This window comes from Nicotiana tabacum, chromosome 15, assembly GCF_000715075.1.
Source record: "Nicotiana tabacum cultivar K326 chromosome 15, ASM71507v2, whole genome shotgun sequence".
NCBI lineage: Eukaryota > Viridiplantae > Streptophyta > Magnoliopsida > Solanales > Solanaceae > Nicotiana > Nicotiana tabacum.
Genome location: NC_134094.1, coordinates 20,352,793 through 20,377,725, shown reverse-complemented (window position 1 = coordinate 20,377,725; position 24,933 = coordinate 20,352,793). Strand labels below are relative to the sequence as shown.

General features: G+C 33.3%; 3 protein-coding genes and 1 non-coding gene across 4 annotated transcripts; 3 read left to right on the top strand and 1 right to left on the bottom strand.

The window, feature by feature from the left end:
* The first annotated feature begins 103 nt into the window (after nucleotides 1-103).
* Nucleotides 104-2,402, top strand: LOC107778441 (small ribosomal subunit protein eS6-like). Its single transcript, XM_016598695.2, has 6 exons — nucleotides 104-213; nucleotides 293-357; nucleotides 1,146-1,203; nucleotides 1,296-1,404; nucleotides 1,525-1,797; nucleotides 1,928-2,402. The coding sequence occupies exons 1-6, from the start codon at nucleotides 208-210 to the stop codon at nucleotides 2,164-2,166; spliced, it is 750 nt and encodes a 249-aa protein (XP_016454181.1). The 5' UTR covers nucleotides 104-207; the 3' UTR covers nucleotides 2,167-2,402.
* Nucleotides 2,403-7,557: 5,155 nt separating this feature from the next.
* LOC107778440 (uncharacterized) lies at nucleotides 7,558-15,702 on the top strand. The gene is made up of 14 exons (XM_016598694.2): nucleotides 7,558-7,922; nucleotides 9,762-9,889; nucleotides 10,162-10,347; nucleotides 10,449-10,517; nucleotides 10,613-10,669; nucleotides 12,607-12,660; nucleotides 12,764-12,826; nucleotides 13,108-13,170; nucleotides 13,660-13,824; nucleotides 13,942-14,097; nucleotides 14,800-14,880; nucleotides 14,985-15,046; nucleotides 15,136-15,271; nucleotides 15,442-15,702. The coding sequence occupies exons 1-13, from the start codon at nucleotides 7,742-7,744 to the stop codon at nucleotides 15,248-15,250; spliced, it is 1,380 nt and encodes a 459-aa protein (XP_016454180.1). The 5' UTR covers nucleotides 7,558-7,741; the 3' UTR covers nucleotides 15,251-15,271; nucleotides 15,442-15,702.
* Nucleotides 15,703-18,813: 3,111 nt separating this feature from the next.
* TRNAL-AAG (transfer RNA leucine (anticodon AAG)) lies at nucleotides 18,814-18,894 on the top strand. The gene has a single exon. It is a non-coding gene; the product is annotated as a tRNA-Leu (tRNA).
* Nucleotides 18,895-20,874: 1,980 nt separating this feature from the next.
* Nucleotides 20,875-24,586, bottom strand: LOC107781560 (NAC domain-containing protein 92-like). The gene is made up of 3 exons (XM_016602286.2): nucleotides 24,052-24,586; nucleotides 22,422-22,693; nucleotides 20,875-21,657 (listed from the first exon to the last, which is right to left on the bottom strand). Exons 1-3 carry the CDS (start codon nucleotides 24,224-24,226, stop codon nucleotides 21,127-21,129), a joined length of 978 nt encoding a protein of 325 aa, XP_016457772.1. The 5' UTR covers nucleotides 24,227-24,586; the 3' UTR covers nucleotides 20,875-21,126.
* Between the last annotated feature and the right edge of the window lie 347 nt (nucleotides 24,587-24,933).

Sequence of the window (24,933 nt, the reverse complement as noted above, 5' to 3'; positions counted from 1 at the left end):
TTCTAGTGCATCCAAAAACAGTAAAAAATACACGTGGCAGAAAGGCTGATCAATAGCCCAACACTGAAGCCCATTAGTAGAGGCCCAACACTTGGTCCAAATACCTTATATAAAAACCGAAATACCCATTACTAAAAAACCCTAATAGCGAATAGAGGCTAAACAGCACTTCGTCATCTTCCCGGCCTCCTACGAGTTCAACCGAAGATGAAGGTTACTAAATAAACCCTAATTTTCTCCTTAATTCTGTTTATTAAGTATATTTAGCTGATTTTTTTTATTTGTTTTGTAGTTCAACATCGCAAATCCCACCACTGGATGCCAGAGGAAGCTCGAAATCGACGATGACCAGAAACTGTAAGACAATAGTGTCTGTCTTTTTTTTTTTTAATTTGTAAATCTAACTTTATGTGTTTGTGTGTGTATATAGTGTGTGTGTATCTGTTTTAATCTAGCTTAATTTATTATAGACATAATCAATCGGAAGTCATTCTCATTTTATGATACGTGTAAGTGCACGTGTGGGATTGAGAGAGAATTTTGTTTTAGAGAGCTGTTAGTTGTTGCAATGATAAACTGTTTATTATTGGAATAAAATGGACATAAATAGAGCTGAATGTTTATGATGTGTTAATATGGTCACAATGTTTATAGAGTATTAATATATGATCGAGCCCAGCTAGTTTGGAATTGAGGGCAGTCTCGTTGATTGATTCGTATTATTGCCAAATAAAAAGGATATTGTAAAACCTTTATTCCTATTTACTGTGATTAGTGAACCTCTGTTTACTTCTTTTAGTACTTTTGGTGGAGCTTATAATACTGTAAGATTTGTGTGAATTTATCTTTCTGTCTTTAAGACAAATTATTGAACATTGGAATGAATGAGCCTAGATGGAGCGGAATGAACGTTGTAGTGGATTGATATAGCTGACCTTAACTAATTTCTATACGAGCCATAGAGTAATCTCTGTGTTGTTATAATTATAATTTTTTACTTAGCATGTTAACTGTCAATTGATGGATTTATGTTGCAAACCTCTGTATTTTCTTGGAACATGTATGTCCAATCTTGTTTTATGACATTGACGCATTCATAATGTATTTTGAAGTAGCATTATCTAAGCTAAAGTCTTGAAATGCAGCCGAGCCTTCTTTGACAAAAGGATCTCCCAGGAAGTTAGCGGAGATGCCTTGGGAGATGTAGGTTTCTGTTCCTTTTACTCCGTAATTTTTGGGTTCAAATCATTAGATTTCATCAACTCTTTTTAAAATTGTTATTTTTCAATTTGCAGGAGTTCAAGGGTTACGTTTTCAAGATTATGGGAGGATGTGACAAGCAAGGTTTTCCAATGAAGCAAGGAGTGTTAACTCCTGGCCGTGTTCGTCTTTTGCTTTACCGAGGTAGGTTTAGAATGATCTTGATGGGCACACCTAAATTGTTTTTTGCATCAAAAGCTATGATTTTAAGATTCTTTTTAAAAGCTGTTATTAGAAGTACCTAAACATTTACACATCAAACAGGTACCCCTTGCTTCCGTGGTTATGGTAGGCGAAACGGAGAGCGCAGAAGGAAGTCTGTCCGTGGATGCATTGTCAGTCCTGATCTTTCTGTTTTGAATCTGGTTATTGTTAAGAAGGGAGAGAAAGATCTGCCTGGGCTGACCGACACTGAAAAACCAAGGATGAGAGGACCCAAGAGGGCTTCTAAGATTAGAAAGCTCTTCAATCTTTCGAAGGAAGATGATGTCAGGAAGTATGTTAACACATACCGTAGAAATTTCACAACCAAAACTGGTAAGTTCTTTACTCTTATTGCTACTTGTCATTAGTTATTTATGCATTTATTTATGTTTGTGTCTGCTGCCTGATGAAGTGGAAATCTTAAACTTACCTAAAATGTTATTATTATGCTCTGTTGGGACAGGGAAAAAGGCGAGCAAAGCTCCTAAGATTCAAAGGTTAGTGACACCCTTGACTTTGCAAAGAAAGAGAGCTAGAATTGCTGACAAGAAGAAGAGAATTGCCAAGGCTAAGTCGGAAGCAGCTGAATACCAGAAGCTTCTTGCTACTAGGTTGAAGGAGCAAAGAGAAAGGCGTAGTGAGAGTTTGGCCAAGAAGAGGTCTAGACTCTCTGCAGTTTCTAAGCCATCAATTGCTGCTTAAGATCAGTGAGATCATAAGAGGGAAACAAGGATCAGTGAGATCTAATTCCTGCTATTTTTGTATCTGGCTCGTTTAGTTATTGCTTGGATGTCTTATATGCTTTTGGTGGTTTCTAGTGTTCTGATATGATGACTTTCATCTGATAGGTTTTCACATACAATTATCTTTCAGCTTTCAGATTTTGGTTACTTTGTCTCTGATCTATCTATATACAACGATCTGCTGTTTTATGTTTTTCTCGGGATTGATCAGTTCTTTTAGGTTACTCTTCTGACGTAAATCTGCTCTCAGCAGTCTTCTACAATCTGTTGAGGTTTGATCACTTAAAAAAATTAGAATCGTAGGCATGAGATGTCTTCACCATCTGAATCTCGAGAGGTGCAATTGTCGTTCTTCTATTGAATGGCTAAATTCTTCAGACAAAGCTGTTGAGCTATCTTGAACACCATGTAATACTAAAATTAAGTATACTAAGAATGTTTGCTGTCATATATGGTTGGTAATAATCATAGCGAAAGGCAATTAGAAATGACAGATTTGAAAGTATACTAAAATGAGAATCGAGGAGATGCACAATATATTTTCACTTGAAATAAATTAAAGTTTGAACTAAATCTCGCTCTAACTTCCTATAGCTATCATATTTACTTCCTATAGCTAATATTTTGTTGCTACCGGACTGTATTCGTTGTTTACTTCCTATAGCTAATATTTTGTTGCTACCGGACTGTATTCGTTGTATTTGCGCTACTGTATTTATGAATACACTTACGGAAATTCGCCTAATAAGTTGGGAGCTTAATAACGGAAAGAGTATCAATTAGTGTGTAGCACTCCTAATTTAACTCAACAAAATTAAATTCTACCAAATTTCGTTGCTATCGGACTGTGTTCGTTGTATTCGCCTACTGTATTTATGAATACAGTCGTGGAATTTGCCTAATAAGTAGAGAGTCCAGCTGTTTAATAACAGAAAGAGGATCAATTAGCGTGTATCACTCCTAATTTAACTAACAAAATCAAATTCTACAAAAATTCGTTGTTACTGTACTATATTTCCTGAATTCACGCGACTGTATTTACAAATATAGTGAGGTAATTCGCCTAAAAAATCGGAATTATAGTTGTTTAATTCTGTATTCCATGTATCGTAGGAATGTATTTATAAATACAGTGAAGCAATCCGCCTAAAACATAGTGATTACAGGTGTTTAATAATGGAAAGCGCAATATTGAATTGTATTCAATTTCACTATATTGAATTCAATTGTATACAAAAACAACAAAAATCAAGAAATAGGGTGTATACCATTCTATACAATTCGACTGTATACATTGTATTCAATTTACCGATATCATTATTCACTATTTTACATTGTATTCAATTTACTGTATTCAATTCGACTGTATACAAACAACAAAAAATCACAAGAAACAGTGATATTCGTCTATATTCAAAAAATACAGACCTTCAGAATACATAAAAGACAAGCGAAAAAATAATGTATTTATACAAAAAATACTATGTATTTGAGTGGATTTGTACATAATACAACGTATTTATATCATTGTATGTGACTCAATAGCAAAGAAGAGAAGAAAGTTAATAGTGATATGCAACTGTATTAAAAAAATACAAACATTTGGAATACATAAAATACCGGCGAAAAATTAATGTATTTATTCAAACATATAATGTATTTGAGTGTATTTGTACACAATGCAATGTATTTGTATCATTGTATGTGACTCAATAACAAAGAAGAGAAGAAAGTTCGTCGAAGATGGCGTTTTTCGGTCAAGCAAAATATTATATACATTGTATTAAAACTAAAAATGGAGACGAACAAAAATTCGGTCCTCAAATCTTCTCCGGCGACCCTGCTTCAGATTTCCAAAAGCTCAACCTGTAGCTATGGCCATATCTGTTCTCCTACTCCCTCTTCGCTTCAGATATTTTCTCTTCGCTTTAGAAAGTCCACCATCACCACAAAAATGGCTGCTACGACAATTGCTTTGATGGAAAAGGGGGAGAGATTTGAGGGAGAAGAGAAGGGATTGAGAAGCTTGCTGATAGAGAGAGAAGGAAGAGAGAGAAAGAGCATAACTGGCGTATTTCATGCCTCAATTGTTGGGTATAAAATAAATACCTATTTTGCTATAAAATAGAAAAGGTAGCTATAAGTAATAATAATTTAAAATTATATTAGTTTATAATAAATAGGGTGTAATAGTTTGGTACATGAGGTAATTTTTTTTTTAAAAATAACCTACTTATGGGGCTTTTGCATCTATACCCGATTTTGAGGGTCACAATTGAGGCTATACCTACTTTGCAAAAAAATTTATAAGTCTACCCACTTTACGATCAACTTCAGACTTATCAGGCCTGAAGTTTAAAAAAATTAGTCTGAAGTGTAATGCACTTAAGGCCAATTAAGTCTAAAGTGCAAAAATTGCACTTAAGATGCACTTAATGCCAAATAGGTCTGAAGTGCAACAAATATTTTCTTGCACCTAAGGTTAGAGAGGGTTCTGAAGTGAAAAAATTACACTACAGATGCACTTAAAGGCCAAATAGGTCTAAAGTACAACCAGTGGTTTCATGCACTTAGGCCAACGAGGTTCGAAGTGAAAAAAATGCACTTCAGATGCACTTAAGGCCAAATTGGTCTGAAGTGCAACCAATGTTTTCATGCACTTAAGGCCAAATAAGTCTGAAGTGAAAAATTACATTTCAGATGTAATTAAGGCCAAATAGGTCTGAAGTGCAACCAACGTTTTCATGTACTTAAGGCCAGATAGGTCCGAAGTGCAAATTGCGAGAAACAGAAATTTGTTCTTCGAATTTTAACAATCTAATATACGATTTAATACCTAAATCTACTCCAAACGAGCTCAAATTTGAAACATAACCTCCAAATATCATCAAGAACAAACCTCAGTCATCAATTTGTCAAAAAATAATGAATCTAACAAACTCATTTACAATTAAGAAAAAGAAGAAGAAGAAACCCTAAGTAGTAATAAAAAATAAAGCACCACATCAACTCACCACCGTAAAATATTAGAAACTACCTTAAAATATGTTCACAAACACTATATAAAATCACTATCACCAGTAGAAGAAGAAGAAGGAGGAGGATGAGGAGGAGGAAAAAGCCTGAAGATGTTTAAACTTTGGGTACTAGTTAAAAAAAAAAATTAAAAAGTGGATACAGGTTAAATACGGCGACCAAATAGGGCGCCCCGTGCAATTTTTATCTACTTCTTATCCCCTCTGATTAAATGACTTTATGTGTGTGTTATCTCTAATAACTTAAAGAGTTTAAGTTCTATGATTGAAAGCTTACTTTCAGTAGTTTTTGCTTATACCCTGTATCTAAATCAGGAAATTCGTTAAATATATATAAATATTTGATTGTGAACCAAAACAAGTTATGAGTTTGATAGCAAATTCACAACCCATAAATTTCAAATCTTGACTTTACCTCAACTTTACTCACTGGCTTTTAGGTGACAATCTTCCAATTGTTTTCAACTCTATTCCAAAAATTCAATGTTTAATTGACAGGAGTTTAAGGAATATATTTTCAAGATAAGGGGAGGATGTGACAAGCATTGTGTTTCTCATTTAATTGTTGGTAGTATGGACAGTTTTAGCACTTCACTACTTCACATCTGTTAATTACCTTATCATTATAAATATCTTTTGTTTCTTAAACTTCATATCAAGTGAAAGAAAAAGTAACATAAAATTTGGTGTCAAATCAAATATAGTCATAATCAGGGCGGAGCTAAAAGCCCGAATACGAGTTCGGCCGAACACAATAATTTTAACTTAAATATTATATCTGTGTTAAAAAATTTTATTAAAGGTATACATATATTGAATTTAGAACCCAATTATTAGCAATTAAATTCGTCGTTCTAAAATCGAGAACCCGTAGAGTTAAAATCTTGACTCCGCCTCTGATCATAATACTTAGACACTAGTATAGAAGAGTTAAATAGTAAAAAAAAGGTTGGTAGAAAATGTAAGCATCTTTTTCATGAGGAAATAAGCCTTCATGATTATTTACAATGTTGAAATGAACAAAGTCTCTTTTTTAGATGAATCTCACGTGTAACAAAAGAGATGAGATCATAAAACTAAAACAAATTTATAATGGACCCCAAAACCATTTGACCCCTTTTAATAGCTGACCCCTTTTAATAGCTGAAAGCATTTTAGTATTAAAAGGTAATTAGCTAATCAATATTGAAAATTTGAAAATACTGATCATTCTTTATTTAATAAACACGAGGTCGCAAAGTCGTGAGCTGACATGCTAAAGTTGCTCAGAATTGTACGTTACGCTTGGCTACTTGCACTATAGTTCAATTTTGACGTTATCAAGATTCAACATTTCAAAGGGTCTTCAGATTCAAGCATGAACAGACAGGCAGACACGTCGACAGAACAAAACCCCAACTACCCAACCCCCCTATATTAATACTACGAGAAAATGACAAAAACAATTGAAATAAATTTAACAATCAGAACCGGTTAAATTTGATAAAAACCAAACATGCTTGCTTTTGACAAATTATATGATAAAAAATAATATATTTAGGGGTCGTTTGGTACTTGGTAGGATGTATTAAGGAAATTAATACATATATTAGTTTTGGTATTATTAATCCCTTATTTGATAGTGTTTTTCAATCTATGTATAATTAATACTCATATTCAGTACTATTTTTATATATAGCGAACCATATCATTAGTAATACCATAGTTTTTAATACATAGATAAGCATGCATAAAGATATTATTGCTCTTTAAATATAACAAACCAAACAATCGATAAAAAATAATTTTAGCATAACTAATTTCAAGATCACTAATATCGACACTACTAATAAACTCTATTCAGTATTATTCTTATCCCTTAATAGCTTGTTTGGATGATTGTTATATATCGTTTTATAATGTATCATATAGTATTGTATCGTTTTGATGTATACAACGTTTGAATAAATTATATTATTTGCCGTCATTTCATGATGTCATGCACCAATAATATCAAGAAAAAACTTGCAATATTTTAAAGAAAAAGTAAGGTACAAAGACAAAATTATTATATAAAAAAGTATGATAAATAATAAAATAGAGTTATTTAATAATAAGGAAGGGCATGATGAGAGAAAAAAATAAGGTAACAACGCGACCACATCAAATCGGTCGTTCCATAAAGTAACACTTTTAATCGTTACGTAACCGCAAATTTAAAGATACGATACAATAAAATTTAAGTAATAATCAAAATAAATATTATATTTAAAATAATAATACAATACAGTATGTAACAACAATATAAACAAGCCGTAAAGCACTACTCTTAAGTCTATACAAGTGACAGTTTTTTAACCTTTGTAAGATTCCCTTCTTGGAAAGTCCGAACAAGATTTGCTTTTAGCTACCCAAAAAAGTTACCTTTTTTAAAATATATTGTCTTAAAACCCCATAAAAAAGGCTCCTTTCTTGATCACCTGATCCTTAAGTTTTCTTATGCTGTGAGTTCCTCTCATCATGGCATTATCATTGAGAGTCATATTATTCACTCTCTTCATTTTTATTACACTCATTTTTACACAGATCAAAGTTGAAGCTGAATCATCATCTGTGAATAATGATGAACTGGAACATGTTCAATCCCATGATTCCAATTCTCAAGAATTGGACCATCTTAAGTCCAAGATCCAATCTTTGGGTTAGTTTTGAAAATTTTCCATTTTCTTTAATGTTTAGTTTAGTTTATGATTTTTGGTGTTTTGGAAATTGTGTTTCTTGAATTTCAGTGTGGATTAGCTGATCAAAAGTCTAGCTTTTAAGGTGCAATGGAAAATAGTTTGGACTTGAGAATCATTTCCTGGAACATTTTCCATTGTTTGGTTGGATAGTTGTTTAAGAGGGAGGATAGTGCGCGCAAGTTGACAAGGACACCACCATTATTAAAAGGAAATGGAAAATTTCAAAACTAACCCAAAAGAATGGACCATCTTAAGTCCAAGATTCAATCATTGGGTTAGTTTTGAAAATTTCATTTTTTTAGTGTTTTGTTTAGTTTGTGATTATGTTTTTTGGGTGTTTTGGAAATTGTGTTTCTTGAATTTCAATGTGGATTAGCTGATCAAAAGTCTAGCTTTTAAGGTGCATTGGAAAATATTTTGCATTGGAGGATCTTTTCTGGACATATTCCATTGTTTTTGAGATAATTGTTTAATATGGAGGATAATAGGATGATAGTGTTCTGGTTGTATTTTTTTAGTACTGATAAAGATTGATGATGATATCCATGAGTTCGTTAAAATAAGTGGTATAAATTAAGAACTGTGGTATTTGAAAAGAAAATGACTTCTGTTCATAAGTAGTGGAATTTGCCATAGTTCAAGGTAAACAAATAGTGAAATATAGTTTCATGAAAGGAAATTCTTTTGGGGACTTTTTTTTTTCCAGTCATAGGAAGCTATACTTAATTTTCATATCGGGTAATGCAAGGGACTATTTGAGAGTGTTAATTTGATGACTTAATTTGGTTGACTGGTTAAAGTTCTTATCTTTATGGAATTGAGTTAATGATAATCTAGAATTGAAGATAAGAATAGATTTTGGGTTAGTTAAGAAAGGAAAGAAAGAAAGGGCAACCCGGCGTACAAGGCATCCCGCGTTCATACAAGGTCCGAGGAAGGGCCGCGCCCCAAGATGTGTGATGTAGACAACCTACCCTAATGCAAGCATTAGTGACTGCTTCCACGGCTCGAACTCGTGACCTATAGGTCACACAAAGATAACTTTACCGGTGCTCCAAGGCTCCCCTTCATATTTTGGGTTAGTTGATACGCTAAATTTGATGGTAGAATAGATTTTGGGTCGGCGATGCAAGATTACAGGACTAAAAAAATTAAATAATTTTGTTCAATTACATATATTGTTCAAAACGGTTGAAGAAATGGCTACATTGAAGGCAAAACTGAATGCTATATGTCAGAGCTAATTAGTTTGGTACAAAGAAAGAGATATCATTATGTCCTTATAAGATAGCAGAGACATATTGTTTAAATCAGAGGGTTGCCTTCATAATACTGTGTTGATGTACCCATTAAGTCACCTACAATGGTGTCGAGAGATGAAACAGAAAAGTTATTACTAGTCATATTTTACAAGGTATACTTTCTGGGTGCAAAGTATAAAGTACTCTGTCTACATAGGCTTCTGTATCTACAGGGGCATACACAGTATTTTTCGTAAGCAGCGTCGACATTTAAGGAAGTGAACAAATGAACAAATGAGGAAGGCAACGCTATAGTAAAAGAAAGATTCAAATAATAATAATAAAACATAATAAAATATGTATTTGACAAAATTTTCCAACGAAGCGGTGTCGGATGACACCGCTTGCACTAAGGTGCGTCTGCCCCTGTGCAACAGGATGTGTTGGCTTAAGCAATAGGGAGCTGCTCCTTGATTCTTTGGTGAAAATGTTTTGGTAACCTAAGGATGTGATTATTAGTTAATTACTGTGTTCTCTAAAATGTTTTTGCTTTTCAAGAATCAAATGTGGAGGAGACGGCTATGGAACTGAAGCAGAAGGATGAAGTCATTGCTGACAAGGAGAATATGATTAAAGAGAAATCAGAGAGTATTGCTTCATTGCTAGCCGAGATAGCTTCTCTCCAAGTGAGTCCACAAACTTCCTCATACTAGTATTGGCTTTTATCTGCACTTCTATGATTGCTAAAATATCTGAATAACGCTTCTATAACACCTATGCTCATAGTTTTTATCTTAGGAAAACTACACAATATAGCCGCTCTAAAAAATAGTAGCCAGTAAATGTATATTATACATATTTCGTACATAATATTTTTGTATATTTGGCTAGCGGATGTAATTATTTCTGGCCGACCGGCCAAACGTGTAACTTGCCCTTATATCTTTTGTTTTCCCAGAAAAAAGGTACATTAGATGCTGAGGAGCAAGTTAGAAAGGCTCACGCACTAGTTTATCAACTAGAAAATCAAGTCGACAAACTGAAAATGGAAGTTGATATGAAAAATAAGGAGAAAAAAGAGCTGGGAGCCCAAATAAATGAAGCAGAGAAGAGAGCAACTGAATTGAATTCAAAAGTTGAGAAGGTAACCTCTTGTCTGAAACTGCATTTTAGTTTTTTGTCTTGGTACCTGCAGTATCTAGCCTAATCATATAATGTCATTCACATTCTTTTGAATTTATGCAGCTTCAAAAGACTGTTGACGAGCAGAAGGCAAAACTAAGAAAAACTGAACGGGCTCTTCAAATTGCTGAGGCATGCTCTTGATAAAAATGCAACTTCAAACTTTTGAAATTTGTATCGTAGGATACAATTTCTAATGCATCTCCTGTTTTGTACCCTTCTTTCAGGAGGAAATGATTAGAGCTAGATCCGAAGCCATGTCAAAAAGTCAGCAGCTCGGAGAGGTATAATTACTTGGTGTATGTTTGATTGCTTAAGCTGCATGCAGGGAATATATTACTCTCCCTGGGAGGCCATAATTTCATGCCTATTTTGGGTTGGAACTGTCTATATTTTGATAGATGCTTTATCCGATCTCCCAGTTGGACTAGAAATCTTGTGATCCATGTAAAAATTTCAAACTGGTACCGTTTGATTGCTACCTGTTATTTTCTGCTTCGACATGTTGATTTTATAGTTTAGCTAGTCTTTAAAGGTCCAACCACAGTAAAACTGGGGATATCTGTGTGCTGGTGGTATCACGTATGTTTCGAAATAAAGAATGGTGCTGTTGGTGGTGATATCAGCAGCAAGGAAAGAACTGGATTGACTTTTCTAACTCTCTTTAATAGAGACTACTTTCAAATTCACTTGCCTTAGAACCTTCTCTTTATTGACATTGATCTAGAATCAGCTATTCCTAGTTCTTTTTTATTGTTCCTAGCCAGACCGAGCATGCGTGGAGTTAATTTTTCTATAGATGGTAGATAGGATACACCATATGATATATTCTATGGTTAGCATGTGATGGCCTCATGTACTCTATATGCATGGGATTTTCATGAGAATAACTACTATTTCCCTATGTTGCGCTTTTAGTTAAATTTCTAACTTTCTAGGGTGCCAAGTATTGGACTGGCCAGTGATTTTTGTTGATTTTTTAACCACTTCATATAAACATCTAAGTTGTCAAAGAGAGTACACTTTTCATTCATTTAATGATGTTCTCAACACGCCTCCTCGTGTGCGAGCTTGGTTCCTTTTCATAAGTGAATCATGTGGAAATATTTTGGCTGAACCGTGGCGATGAGATGCGAGCTCAGGACCCTACCTGCTTGGATACTATATTGAAGTGGGTGACCACCTTATTCAAAAATTTCATCTCGCAGAGACTACACTTTGCTTAATTATGTCTTCAACAATTTTAAGGATCCTTGAAAAATTAAGTAGTGAGATTTGAGTTAAGGGAAGAAATGATGTTTTTATAGTTGTTATTTGGTATTCCTTTTGGCTCGGTTTGTTCGTCGAGCTTTGGATGCAATAATTTTGTTTGGTTGCATATTTGGTTGGTAAAGATTCACAAGGATTTAGTTGATTTCTTGTCACTTCTAAGAATTTGACTATGTGGAACCAGGTTATGCTTCCTACCAAGCTATTTCCGTAGTAAGTGAGTGTTATCAAAGGCGAAAAACGCAAAAAAGCTCTAAGCCCCGTTGGGGCTTTAAACGCAAAGCGCAAATAAAGCGTGAGTTTTAATAAAAAAAGGCGCAACAGGAGAAAAAGTAAAAATATGTATATGTAGTCCAAGACTAATAATTATAAGCATGAATAACGAATATATGGACAAAAAAATTGAAAAAAATTACGATAAAGTGAATATCAATTGATTAGTGTCACCTTTTCCGGATTACATTCATTGGCAAGGAAAAGTATGCCTTAGAGCCTTGATGCGACACTGAAGCTTCCGTAAAGCGAGGTGAAGTGCTTAACATATTTTGAACCTCGCTTCAGGGCTTAAGCGCGCCTTTGATAACACTAGACTAACTCAGATAAAAAAAAAAACAAATGAAGAAAGGCAAGAAATTTGAATACAAGAATTGCCCGATACTAGATCTTTAATCAAAGAGAGGGATTGGAGAATTTCAAAATTTGAATACGATGATGCAGCAGTGTTAGTTATCAGAGCTAGCAATTTCATCATTTGTGTCATTCTTTTTCCACCAGACGTTCCTTATGCCAAGTAATGCCTGAAAACCTTAAAGGCGGAAGTAAAGTATTTTTGCAAAATAGGTTTTATATGATAAGTATGCCTTATTTTAATATTTGCTTCTTGCCGTAGTAAGATTTCGGTGAATCATCCTACATGCCTGGTAATATGTTCTTTTCTTTTCTGAAAATTCAGGTGCATGGTGCATGGCTTCCACCTTGGCTTGCCGTTCGTTTCATTCATTTCCAGGTAGTTGGATAAACAATCATGTTTCTTTAGAACTTCCGAAGTTGGAGCAACAATCACATGTAACATGATTTATCCTGATTTCTCATTTTTTTGTCAACTGCAGTCTATTTTGGAGAAGCACTGGATAGAGCACGGAAAACCTGCTATGGACATAGTGATTCAGAAGGTACATTGTTTTTTGGCTGTTTGATATCCCAGTAGGCTGCGTCGAGGAAGAGCTAGGATTTCAACGTTATGGTTCTAAATTTTAGAACGACGAAAAGTGCTAATAACTGGGTTCTAAATTTAATACTTTTTACATATTTAATGAATTTCTTAACACAAATACACTGTTTGAGCAAAAGCTACTGGGTTCGGCCGAACTCGCAACCGGGCTTCTAGCTCTGCCCTTGAGGCTGCGTTATCTCTTCTAGTTTAACCTGCTTATCTCTTTTATTTGCTTTTTAGGCTACTGAAAAGAAGGCCCAAGCTGAAACATGGGCTGCACCACATGTGGAAACAATCAAAACAGTAAGCCAGCTTTTGCATCATTAATGTCGAACATCTTTCTTTCCTAGATATAAAATTGTTTCATTCACTTATAGTTTCAACATTTCCATGACCTTGCAAAGAAGTTATGTGCTCTTTATTTTACATTATCGTAGATTAAATCTTTTATTTGTTATCATTATGTAGAGAGCTTCTAGTACTTTTTTGTTTTTATTTTGTATAATATTGGCCATCAGTGAGCTTAAATGGAACGACATGTTCAGTGAAGATTCATACAGCCGACCTCTACTTGTTTGGGATTGAGACATAGTTGTTGTATTTATATCGTTATATCCAATATTATATAGTAAATTCAGCTGCAGTGAGTGAGGATATGGGTATTTGCAGATATTGTTGCTTAACTTCTTATTCAAAATTGAAGAAATTCTCTCGCAATTCAAACTGGATTGATTTGAGAAGCCTTGTGTGTACTGAACAAGTAATTATACAAATTTAATCTACTGTTTGAAGCAATGGATACCAGCTGCGAAGGAGAAGTGGGTGGTGATTTCCACTACCGCCGAGCCACATATAGAATTGCTAACTACTAGAGCTCTTGAAATTTACGAGACATCTAAAGGCGCCATAACTCCACATATCATCAAGGTTCAAGAACTAGCAACTCCTCATGTTCAGGTAGCGTTTCCCAGTCCACTTAAGAATAATTTTTTCCCGATCTTGTCATGCATTTATAGATGAGTAGTCCTACCTTCTAAGTCTGCCATCCCTGAACAAAGAATGATTTTCTGACAGGAAATTAAGAAATTCAGCAAGCCGTACATTGATGACGTCGCCACTGCTGCAAAACCACATGTTGAAAAAGTTCGTGTTGCTGTCAAGCCGTACACAGAGGTGGCGGTTCATCATTATGGGAAGTTCCTTGAGTCTGCAACGACATACCATGATCAGGTATGAGAAAGTTAACAGATATTATTCCCTGAAATATGATTTCATGCAGATGTATCTTCTCCCCTTTAGATTCCACATTTCTACTACCACCTCGATAACTTATGCATAATAATTGGATATTCCTGTAGTTTGAGAATGTCATCATTTTCTACCTTTAGAAATATTACCCGTATTTCTTTCTTTGGATTTTTAATATCAACATTAAATCATTGGATTTGGCAACATTAAGTTCATATTCTTTGCCGAGGCCATTACATGCTCAATGCTTCTGGACTTGCTGTCAGAAGGATAAGTAGGTTACATTTCTGGCTTCTGATTTTTACACTTCAAATGCTCTGGTTGAAGTAGTAAATGCCCTTATTTAGATTTGCGCATATATATACACACACACACATCCCAATTTATGTGGCGGGTGTTCGGATTTTGAGAGTCAATCGAGTTTTTCTGATCTCGATTTTTTCATATGCCTTTTGAATATTTTAAATTGTTAATTATTGTGACTTATAATACTTTTTACGTAATTTTTAAATATATAAATTTTGTTTTTTAAAAAATAAATAAATTTCTATATCCAAATTCACGGTCAAAATTAAGAAGTTTGATTCTCGAAATTCGCATTCTGACACATAAATTGGGACGGAGGGAGTATCATATTATTCTTTTGATCCACCAACTGTGAACTCCATCTGATATCCTTTGAAGCTTCAAGGCACAGTCAAAGAAACACTAGAGAAGCATGACGTTACAAGATCTCTTGCGACAAAGGAGCTGGTTTGGTTTGCTGTATGTATCTATTCGCATACTTCATTTTGCGCAGCCGTTCATCTCTCCGCTTTTTCCTCCAATTTTGTATCTGATCAATTGTAAAATTGGTTGATGTGTTGTAGGCCTCGGCATTGTTGGCTTTGCCCATTATAGTTCTGTTCAAGCTTTTGTCTTCCATCTTCTGGTTAGTACATCTACTCTGTTCCTCATTTTCTTAAGTAGAGATTATTTCATTGTTGCTCAAATTTCTCTTTCTTGAATTGTATGTTGCAGCACAAAGGCAAAGGAATCCGATCGCACTGGTAATTCACACCATTCACGTCGTAAGGCCAAGAGGGGTCATCCAGACAAGAGTGTAACGGAAGTTGACTTTGTTCATCAAAACTAAGGCGCGCTTTATAGTTCACAGGTATTCCTTTTTATATTTAACTAGCATCGATTATTCTATGGACGAGTTTGCAGTTTCTCGACAAGAGAGCATGAAATGCCTTTCTAATCGCCAATGTGTGCTTCATTCTTGTTTATTTATTGTCCTTTGCCGCTTAGCGTCTGATCTCTGGATTGTTTTCTCCTCGGCAGATTGTCTGTGCTTTTTCTCCCTGGGCATTTGGATCTTTAAGTCTGTCAACAAATTCTTTTTGTTTGTTTCTAAAGCTCTTGCCTTAGGTTTTTTCTTGTGATGTGTATGAAGCCAAAATGGGGATACAACAAAAGGTTAGATTTGAAAATTGTGTTGGTGTATCACAGCTTTGGCTTTGGATAGTCTAATTATTCCTGTAGAAAACTCTGTTTTTTATTCTAAAGTGATAGTAAGTGTATATGTTTTGATGTATTTTTGGAGTATATGAAACTGTATCAGGTTTCTAGCAGGGTGCAAAACAAGCATTATTTTCTACTTGACTTTCTCATAATTGTCCATGAATTTTAAACTTTTATACACTGATATTGTAAAAGAATTTCTACACTATCTGATCGATTAAAAGATAATAATAAGTGAAACTAGTTATATATCTAAAAAATAAGCAGCCAACCTGCTAAAATATGTAAAATTATACCAATAATTTTTTCTAAACTATCGGTATATATAAATTAAATCTTTATCTATAGAAACTCGGTTTTAGTGTGGTATTATGTTTTATACTTTTCTTGGAGTCTTTTACACTATTCTTTTTTATAGTGGGGTATGGGAAGAGAAAATAATATGGGAGATGATAGGAAGTGGGGGAAAAAAAAATCAAAATCTTCTTTCGATTAGCTGAAAGAGAAATACGAGGGAAAAGTATCGTCTTGTTAATTTTGGGAAGAAAAGTATGAGTTTCGACTTTCGACAATAACAACAATTACGCCTCATTTTCAACCAAATAGGGATCGGCTTTATGAATTTTTATTTTTTTATTTAAGCTCAACTCATATAAAAGACAAGTTCCAACAAAAAGATTATTATTATTATTATTATTATTATTATTATTATTATTATTTTGTTCAGTTTCTTATTCTCTTCTTTTCAACCTTGCATATCAAACAAGAGTAGAGGAAAACTATTTACCACTTTCTGCTTTTTATCTACTTTCCAAGTAGCATATGCAAAGACGCAGAATGTAAAGGTTTACTAAAATAGTTGATATATAACCCAAACCCATTTGACCCGCCCAACCTGCCCAAACTTTAATGGGTTTGGGCTAGAATGATTTTGCAAATGGCTGTTTTGGGCTAGTCCAAGTTAACCCATCAAAAATTATTAGCCCAAATGGATCCATGATGATGCCCAGCCTTAACCCATGGAAATGCTCAATCTTAGAGTTCTACCTTGACACATGTTCTGAAAATATTTTCTAATTTTTTCATGTTTGGTTAATATCTTCATAAAGAAAGTTACTCATTTTATTAAAATGAAAGAAAATATTTTTTCTACAACATGAAAAGAAAATATTCTTTTTGTTGAAATAAAAAAAAATACTTTTTCTACAACAGGAAAAGAAAGTACTCATTTTGTAAAAAAAAAAATACTTTTTCTACATCATGAAAAGAAAGTACTCTTTTTGTTGCAACAAAAGAAAATACCTTTTTTTACATCATGAAAAGAAAATACTTATTTTATTCAAATGAAAGAAAATACTTTTTCTACATCATAAACAGAAAATTTTTATTTTGCTGAAATGAAAAAGAAAATACTCTATCTACAACATTAAAAGAAAATATTTTGTCTACATCATGAAAAGAAAGTACTCTTTTTGCTGAAACAAAAGAAAATATTTTTCCTACAACATGAAAATAAAGTACTCCTTTTATGGAAAAAAAATATTTTTTCTATATCATGAAAAGAAAGTACTTATTTTATTGAAATGAAAGGAAATACTTTTTCTACATCATAAAAAGAAAATATATTTTTTGCTGAAATGAAAAAGAAAATACTCTATCTGCAATATTAAAAGAAAGTACTCTAAATAATCATGAAAATAAAGTACTCTTTTCGTTGAAACAAAAGAAAATACATTTTCTATAATATGAAAAGAAAGTACTCATTTTATGAAAAAAATACATTTTCTACATCAAATAAAATTCTAAATTCAAATTGAGGAAAGAAATAATTTGGCATGAATTGATATTTATTCCAAAACATAAGTTAATTTTTATATATGCTTGTTTTAAATGTTGAGAATATTGCAAAAATTTGGGGCAATTTGAGCGGGTTGGGTTACAACCCAGTGTTTAGCCCATCTTGACACATACCATCTTAACCCAAGTAAATTTTGGGCAGGGTTAGGCAATGACCTAGTTAATGAGGCACCCCATCTTGACCAGTCCGAATACAGCCCGAACAACCCATTTGCCATCCCTATATACAAGCAAAAACCTCAAATAAGCTCACTCAATTCATTATTAATAAAAGTTAAATATTGATTTGGTAATCATACAGACTATAGTAATAACTTGTAGTAAGAAGCAAAATATTTTCCCCACCTACCAAACATTTGACAAGATACACTATGTATTGTCAAATTTTTCTCCACAATATATGCGTATTACAACTATACAAGATTTTCCTTCACGATGAATTTAAACTTTCGATTTTATGCTGCTCATATAAAAGGAAAATTGTTTATGATATCAATTAGCTAGGTTCATATTAGATCGTATATATAGTTTGATCTGCATAAGTCAAGGTTCGCGCTTACATATTGGTTGCAATTCACTTGTCGGAGCTCGGCAAGTTATAGCGAACGAGTAAAGGGTAGCCCAGTGCGCAAAGTATTTCGGGTTCATGCAGGGTTCGGGAAAGACCGTACCCCAAGGGTAAGATGTAGACAGCCTATGACTGTTTCTACGACTCGAACATGTAGCGTATAAGTCACATGAAGACAATTTTACCGTTACTCCAAGGCTTCGGCCTTCAAGTTACAAGAAAAGAGAATACAAAAAATTAATTCTACTAAAGTTTACTACACTTTCCCTCTCCACATATAGTGACCATTCTTTTTGCTAGTCCTAGAGTTGTCCAACTTGAGATTGTATAAGTATTTTACTTTATTGGGACCAAAATTTTGTTTTAGTTCGTAATAGCCAGAACCAATGTTATTCTTCTAAAGCTCCGGATATATTCATAAATAAAACTTTACAATAAGAAAACTGCTTGATTCAACTGGACCATTTGCATTAACAGTTGAACAATGATGAGTTTGATAAGAAAAAAAACATAATAAGTTAAGACGTAAAGATTTCAGATTCAATTTTACTAAGCGATGTCAAAACCTTCTCTTCAGAATAATTCTTTTTTAAATTTATCATTTTAATTATACACTTTATTTTTTATGTTGCTCTTATAAAAATGATAGTGTTAAAGTACTTTAATTAAATAAATAAATAAAAGGAAAAAGTTAACAGATTCAATTCCTTTCTAAGGATCGTACATTTATTGAATACTTTTAAAATTTCACATTTCTAGTAACAAATGTTGAGATGGCCGAGTTGGTCTAAGGCGCCAGATTAAGGTTCTGGTCCGAAAGGGCGTGGGTTCAAATCCCACTCTCAACACATATTCTTTTTATCCTCTTTCCTTAGCTTTACACAAGGTCACAAGTAGGGCTGCTTATCGGGCGGATTGAGCGGTTAATTACTCTTAACGGTTTGGCGTAACGGTTATCGGCTTTTAAATGTATTAATCCGCTAGCCACCCGATAAGATATCTGGCGAATTGGTATCGGTTTAGCTCTTATCGGGCGATTATCGGGGGTTTATCGGCCTAATTCAATCTATATTGCGTTCATTAATTGTTTGCTGACTGATTGGGCAGTTAATTACTCTTAACGGTTTGGCGTAACGGTTATCGGCTTTTAAATGTATTAATCCGCTAGCTACCCGATAAGATATCGGGCGGATTGGTATCGGTTTAGCTCTTATCGGGCGATTATCGGGGGTTTATCGGCCTAATTCAATCTATATTGCGTGCATTAATTGTTTGCTGACCGTCTAGCATACAAATTCAGAATAGAAAATTACACATTGAGTCCAAACATACATGTCTGTTAACGCCTACATAAGAATGATGTAGTGTGTCATGTGTTGTAGAGTGAAAAAAATTATGGCATATCATTGATGTTCTTCTATTAAACATAGACAACAAGCATTAGTTTAAAAAAACAAAAGCAGAGGTGAACCATAGACAGCAACTTAAACAATCTTGTTGTAGGGTGGGAGAATAAGCTAAGCTAAGCCAAGCCTGGGTTCTTCTGATGCATAGTACGTAAAGGTTCTGATTATTTAGGAATTAAGCGTTAGAACTTAGAGATAGAGTATTGGAAGAAGTGGAAGAGTTTTTGATATTTAATATATATATATATATATATATATATATATATATTCTTAACGGGTTAATGGATTATCCATTAAGAAAAATGAATAATCCGCCCCCAAACCGATAAGCCGTTATTAAAAAAAATTCAATCCCTAGGAGAGGGAGTTTTAAGTATCTTGGGTCTATTATTCAGATTTTGGTTCGGTTTTCAATTTCGGTTCGATTTTGAACACCCCTAGTCACAAGCTAACACAAAGGAAAAATAAGCAAAAGCTTTCATCGCTGTAGGCTTCACAAGTTAACTTTCATACCTTATGATAACAAAACTCTCTTTTTTATTTGGTTTGTAAAAATTGAACATCCACATTTAATATGATTTCTTAAATTCATGAGGTTAGTTTTTATGAGTGCGGGTAAATTCTGAATTCACTATTACTTTTCGCGCAGAACACGATTCTACCATCAGAGTTGTGTTTAACCGGAAAAATTAGAGTTGTTCTTAAAATATTGTACCTTAGGCATTGATCCGTCAAGTACAGTCAATTATTCAATTTACTACTTTTATATAAAACCTTGAAGTGAATTATTTTAGCGCAGTGAAAGAATTTTTATTGAGAAACTAGTAAAAAATCTACTTTAGAATTATAATTGATGTCAAAAAACATCTTAAACTTCAAAATAACATAGATGTCAACTCAATTGCTTATCTGAGTTGCTATTTTTTTGGATGAATGATTTGGAAGAAAGGAAATATGACAAATGATGCTACTTATTTTGTGCATAAAACTTACCAAAATATCCTTCTCTTTTCTTCCATTCCCATTCTCTATTGTGCACCACATATACGATAAGAACTATCCCTCAATCGATAGGTTAAAGATAGAAAAATAGTACCGGTGATATTTCTAATCTTTGAGAAAATCGGGATTTTTTTCACATCACAACGTCAACCAAAGACGGGAGCATCTTAGCAGACACTAGAGAGAAATACCTAGTAACTTCGTCGCTCCAAAACGATTTGGTAAACTTCAAAACATGAATTATAATAAATAATATTTAAAAGGAGAGATATTTCTTTAGATATAGTTAAAGTGCACTGAAACTTTATATTTGTTAAGTGGCCTTCATCATCTCGTCGGCAATCACCGTCGCCAAAAATGTCATAGTCGCAAAACTTTGTCGTACCATACACCCTTTCAGCAGCTCTCCACACAAACATATAATGTTTAAGTGCGAATAAAGGCCAAGAACTACTAATTTCAAATTCTTACAATACAAAGGTTAAGCAAGAAAGCTACAAATTAAAAGTCATTCATTCAGACTCTAGCTAGATGGCTTTGCCATAGGTGTACTAACACTCCTCAATAAACATATAGTAATAACTTTGTTTCCTAATTAAGTAGAAAGAAAAGTAGTTCCTAACACAAATACTAAACAATATAATTTAAACACATACTCCTCTTCCTTATTGATCAATAAGTAGCCCAATAGTTGTCTAAATCAGCACAATAATTTGCACTATTCATTTCTGCCCCATAACCTGCCTCACTTGTAATTGCACAATTATCCAACATAGAAGAAGTCATCACTTCTTGTTGAATATTCATAACTTGTGTTGGTGGTGGCGGCGGCGGCGGCATTGGCCTTAAAACTGGCTGAGACGAGGCGGCGGCACCACCACCAAGATTCAAGTTTAAGCCTGAAATAGTAAAAAAATTATCTCCTCCTCCACCACCACCACCACTACTACTACCTCCGATATTGTAATTCATTTGGGGTTGTTGTATTGGGAAATTGTTCATATAATTAGATGCATGGTTTATGTAATTTCTTCCCATTGCAAATTGGAAGCCATGATCAGGTTGCATCATTATTTGTGAGGATATTGCATTTTGATTGATCTCTAGAGAATAGGGATTAACTACTGTCCTTGAATGGTTAGTAGGGTACTTCTTCAATCCTGCACTCTTCTGGAAGATTCGGCAAACCACCCACTCGTCTTGCTGACAGTGTAAAAAATATTTTTTATACTATTAGATCGTTAAAAAGATAATAACATGTATCGGTCTATAATAAATGGAAATAATTCCCTAAAACGTAAAGCAGGTAACTAGCTATAACAAGTCAAAATAATAGCGTAAAAGGTTTCTTATTGACATGTTTTCTAAATGTAAATTCTTTTGTTGAATTTTAAATTTTTTTTGCAATGTAAATTTTATTTAAGTTGTCTCTGTAGCTAAAAAAAATAAAGAACTTTAAATGAATAAAACTTCGTAAACAACTTAAACTGACTTAGTTGATTATTTGATCCCAAGGGATTCCAATTCCTCAAGAAAATTATTGCACCAAAATAAAAGTTCAAATTTCAAACATATAGGGGGATAACACATGGATACTTTGACATGACCAGGTTAATATATGTAGCTGAATAAATCTAATAAATATAAATGATATATATGGATAATGTAAAAATTTACGCTATTGTGTAGTTTAACTTGAGATCGCATATTATCAATTATCATTTTCACAATGTCGGTTTATTAGAACTTAAAGACAAATCTAATAGAGTTTAAGTGATATGCACTAAGTGTAAGCAATTTTTACACCATTATACATGCATACATTTTATATATATATATATATATATATATATATATATATATATATATATATATATATATATATATATATAGAGAGAGAGAGAGAGAGAGAGAGAGAGAGAGAGAGAGAGATTAGTATAAAGAGAGAAAATATAACCATGTCATACCTTGTTTGTTCTATAAGAGGATTTGGATCGAATTCTATATTCATGCATCACCCAATTTGATTTCTCTCCTCTTGGAGCTCTTCCTTTATAGAAAACCAATGTTTTTTTCATACCAACTAATTCTGAAGTTTTACTACTGAATATCTCCTTGTCTTTGCCAGTAGTTTTCCAATATCCAGTATTTGTAGCTCTATTTGTTCTCACTCCAGTTGGGTATTTCCGATCGCGAAGGCTGAAGAAATACCATTCTTTTCCTCCCATTTTTGCCTTCCCTGTAATTCTCACATGAAAATTATGGAGTTAAAAATATTGCATTTAACTTATACTTTCTTCGTTTCATTTAGATGACATATTTCACTTATCGAGAGTTAAACTATGTGAAGTTTGACCAATACTTTAAAATATATTTTTTATCATATTGACATGGGGAAAAGTATAACTTGCAGTACTTTCCATATCGTTTTTGAATATCTAAATTTTAATTTTAAAATACTGAGTTGAACTAACCCAATTTAGCTCAAAGTTTAGTCAAAACTCTTGATAAGCGAATTATATGTGGCATCTAAATTGAAACAGAGAGAGTATGCACGTAAAAAAGGTTACACCATGAGTGTATTTTAACATTTTATATAGTAGGTTAATTTTTTTATTTTTTAGGTTACTAATCTCATTTATTATGGGCAATTTACATGTAGTTATCTTTTAGATAACCTGATAGTGTAATAACTCTTTTATAATAGATATTAAGTTATATCAGAATTTTCGACGAGAAACGTGAGCGTTAATTTGTTGATAACTTATTAAGAAAGCTCAATCGGTAGTACAAGAATAATGATAATAGCTTAATTTGGTGTTCACTAAACGTTTGGGTTTGAAGAAGAAAAGAGGAGGAAACTATTTAACTATTTTATTGTCACAACATTAAATAAATCTCCATATAATTCCGTAACAAATAACCCTTCGGAAAATCCCCAAGCAAGTTTACCGGAAGATTTTCCCAAAGATTTGTCAAGCAAATAATTTTTAAAATTTTTTGATTGTATACTTGGGGATTTACTTGTGGAAAAGATAAATCAAATAGACCACAACAAAAGAGTAACTTGAAACCGTTTATTATCCAAAATGAAAGTAAAAACAAAAACTATTAAGTGGAGGGAAAGATCTAAACTTGTTGTTTTATGCCCATCACTTCTCTGGAAATTTCTCATAGACATGACATATTTTTCTAGGAGTGATCATCCAATTTGGTCGATTTTTGATCGGTAATTGTTCAAAATTGATTGAATTTAGTCGGTCTTTTTATTGAAAAATAGTTGTTTTTAGTAGTTTGAAGCCATGAATTCTAACATGGGGATTCAAAAAATAAATATTAGAGTGTCACACTTACGAATAATCAACCTACGATCAAAGAAAAATTTTGAACCATCTTTAACACTACGTACATACACTAGAAGTCCGATCCCCCTACATCAGGAAATTATCAACAATATATTTTTACCTAGCTACATATACAGTATAATTTTTCGTAAAAAGGGATTCAACTGAACCCTTTCGGACCATGTACCTAAATGCAAAACCAAAAAAAATATTAGAAACTAAATTACAAGGAGTGAAGTTTAGTATATATTACCTGGAAGATCCCAGGGCTCAGATTTGTTAAGATCAACATCTGCAATAGCCCTTCCAGTAAAACTAGCATCAGAAATCTTGTTCACAAGATAATATGTTATTAGCTCTTCATCTGTTGGATGAAATCTGAATCCTGGTGGTAGACTACTCTCTTCTTTATTCACTTCTAATTCCATTTCTTTAATTTTTTGGTCCTTAATAAGTTACTTATATTTGTTTCTTTCTTCAACTACTATGCAAAACCTAGAATTTTACAGCTCTAACAGAAACCCTAGAACTCAAAACTTTTATATAATAAACTAATAAGAAAACCAAAAAAGCAAATATTTTAGAAAAAGTTGGTACACGAAAAACAATATGTGAAAAGTTGAAGATCTAAACAAGTTGCACAAAAAAGAGGAAAACCTAGCTAGCTAATAAAGTTTGTTGTTTGCTATGTGTTGCAAGAAATATATATATTTGCTTGATTGGTTGCATGTAGAGGAAATGGAATTTAGGGTTTTGTATAACTTTATTGCTAAAAGGTTTGCTAGAAGTTTAGGGTTTGAGAGACAAGAGAAGAAGTGTTTCTTGCTTCAGAATTTAAAGAAGAAATGGGGAAGAGTGTGTCCGAGAAGCTCTTACCAACTATGGATCTTGAGGTACACGGTGGCGGATCCAACATTACGGTAACGAGTTTATCTGAATCCAATACTTTCGACGTGGAGCACAAATATGTATAAAAATTTACTAAAATTATAACAGTAATATATATGAACTCGCAACTTTAAAAATATAATGAATTCAATAGTAATAACCTTGAAATATTGAACCGATAGAGCTTAAATCCTGAATTCGACTCTGGTTTTTACACTACTTTCTAAACAATCTAATTTATGCAAAC

What these genes read in the sequence shown, in the direction of transcription:
- LOC107778440 (XM_016598694.2), top strand. Translation starts at nt 7,742, where the DNA reads ATGGCATTATCATTGAGAGTCATATTATTCACTCTCTTCATTTTTATT. An exon ending in ATGTGGAAACAATCAAAACA is followed by an intron (nt 13,171 to 13,659) that starts GTAAGCCAGCTT and finishes TACTGTTTGAAG; the next exon opens with CAATGGATACCAGCTGCGAA. An exon ending in TAGCAACTCCTCATGTTCAG is followed by an intron (nt 13,825 to 13,941) that starts GTAGCGTTTCCC and finishes ATTTTCTGACAG; the next exon opens with GAAATTAAGAAATTCAGCAA.
- LOC107781560 (XM_016602286.2), bottom strand. Translation starts at nt 24,226, where the DNA reads ATGGAATTAGAAGTGAATAAAGAAGAGAGTAGTCTACCACCAGGATTC. An exon ending in TGAGCCCTGGGATCTTCCAG is followed by an intron (nt 22,694 to 24,051) that starts GTAATATATACT and finishes TGAGAATTACAG; the next exon opens with GGAAGGCAAAAATGGGAGGA. An exon ending in CCTCTTATAGAACAAACAAG is followed by an intron (nt 21,658 to 22,421) that starts GTATGACATGGT and finishes TTACACTGTCAG; the next exon opens with CAAGACGAGTGGGTGGTTTG.
- LOC107778441 (XM_016598695.2), top strand. An exon ending in ATCGACGATGACCAGAAACT is followed by an intron (nt 358 to 1,145) that starts GTAAGACAATAG and finishes CTTGAAATGCAG; the next exon opens with CCGAGCCTTCTTTGACAAAA. An exon ending in GCGGAGATGCCTTGGGAGAT is followed by an intron (nt 1,204 to 1,295) that starts GTAGGTTTCTGT and finishes TTCAATTTGCAG; the next exon opens with GAGTTCAAGGGTTACGTTTT.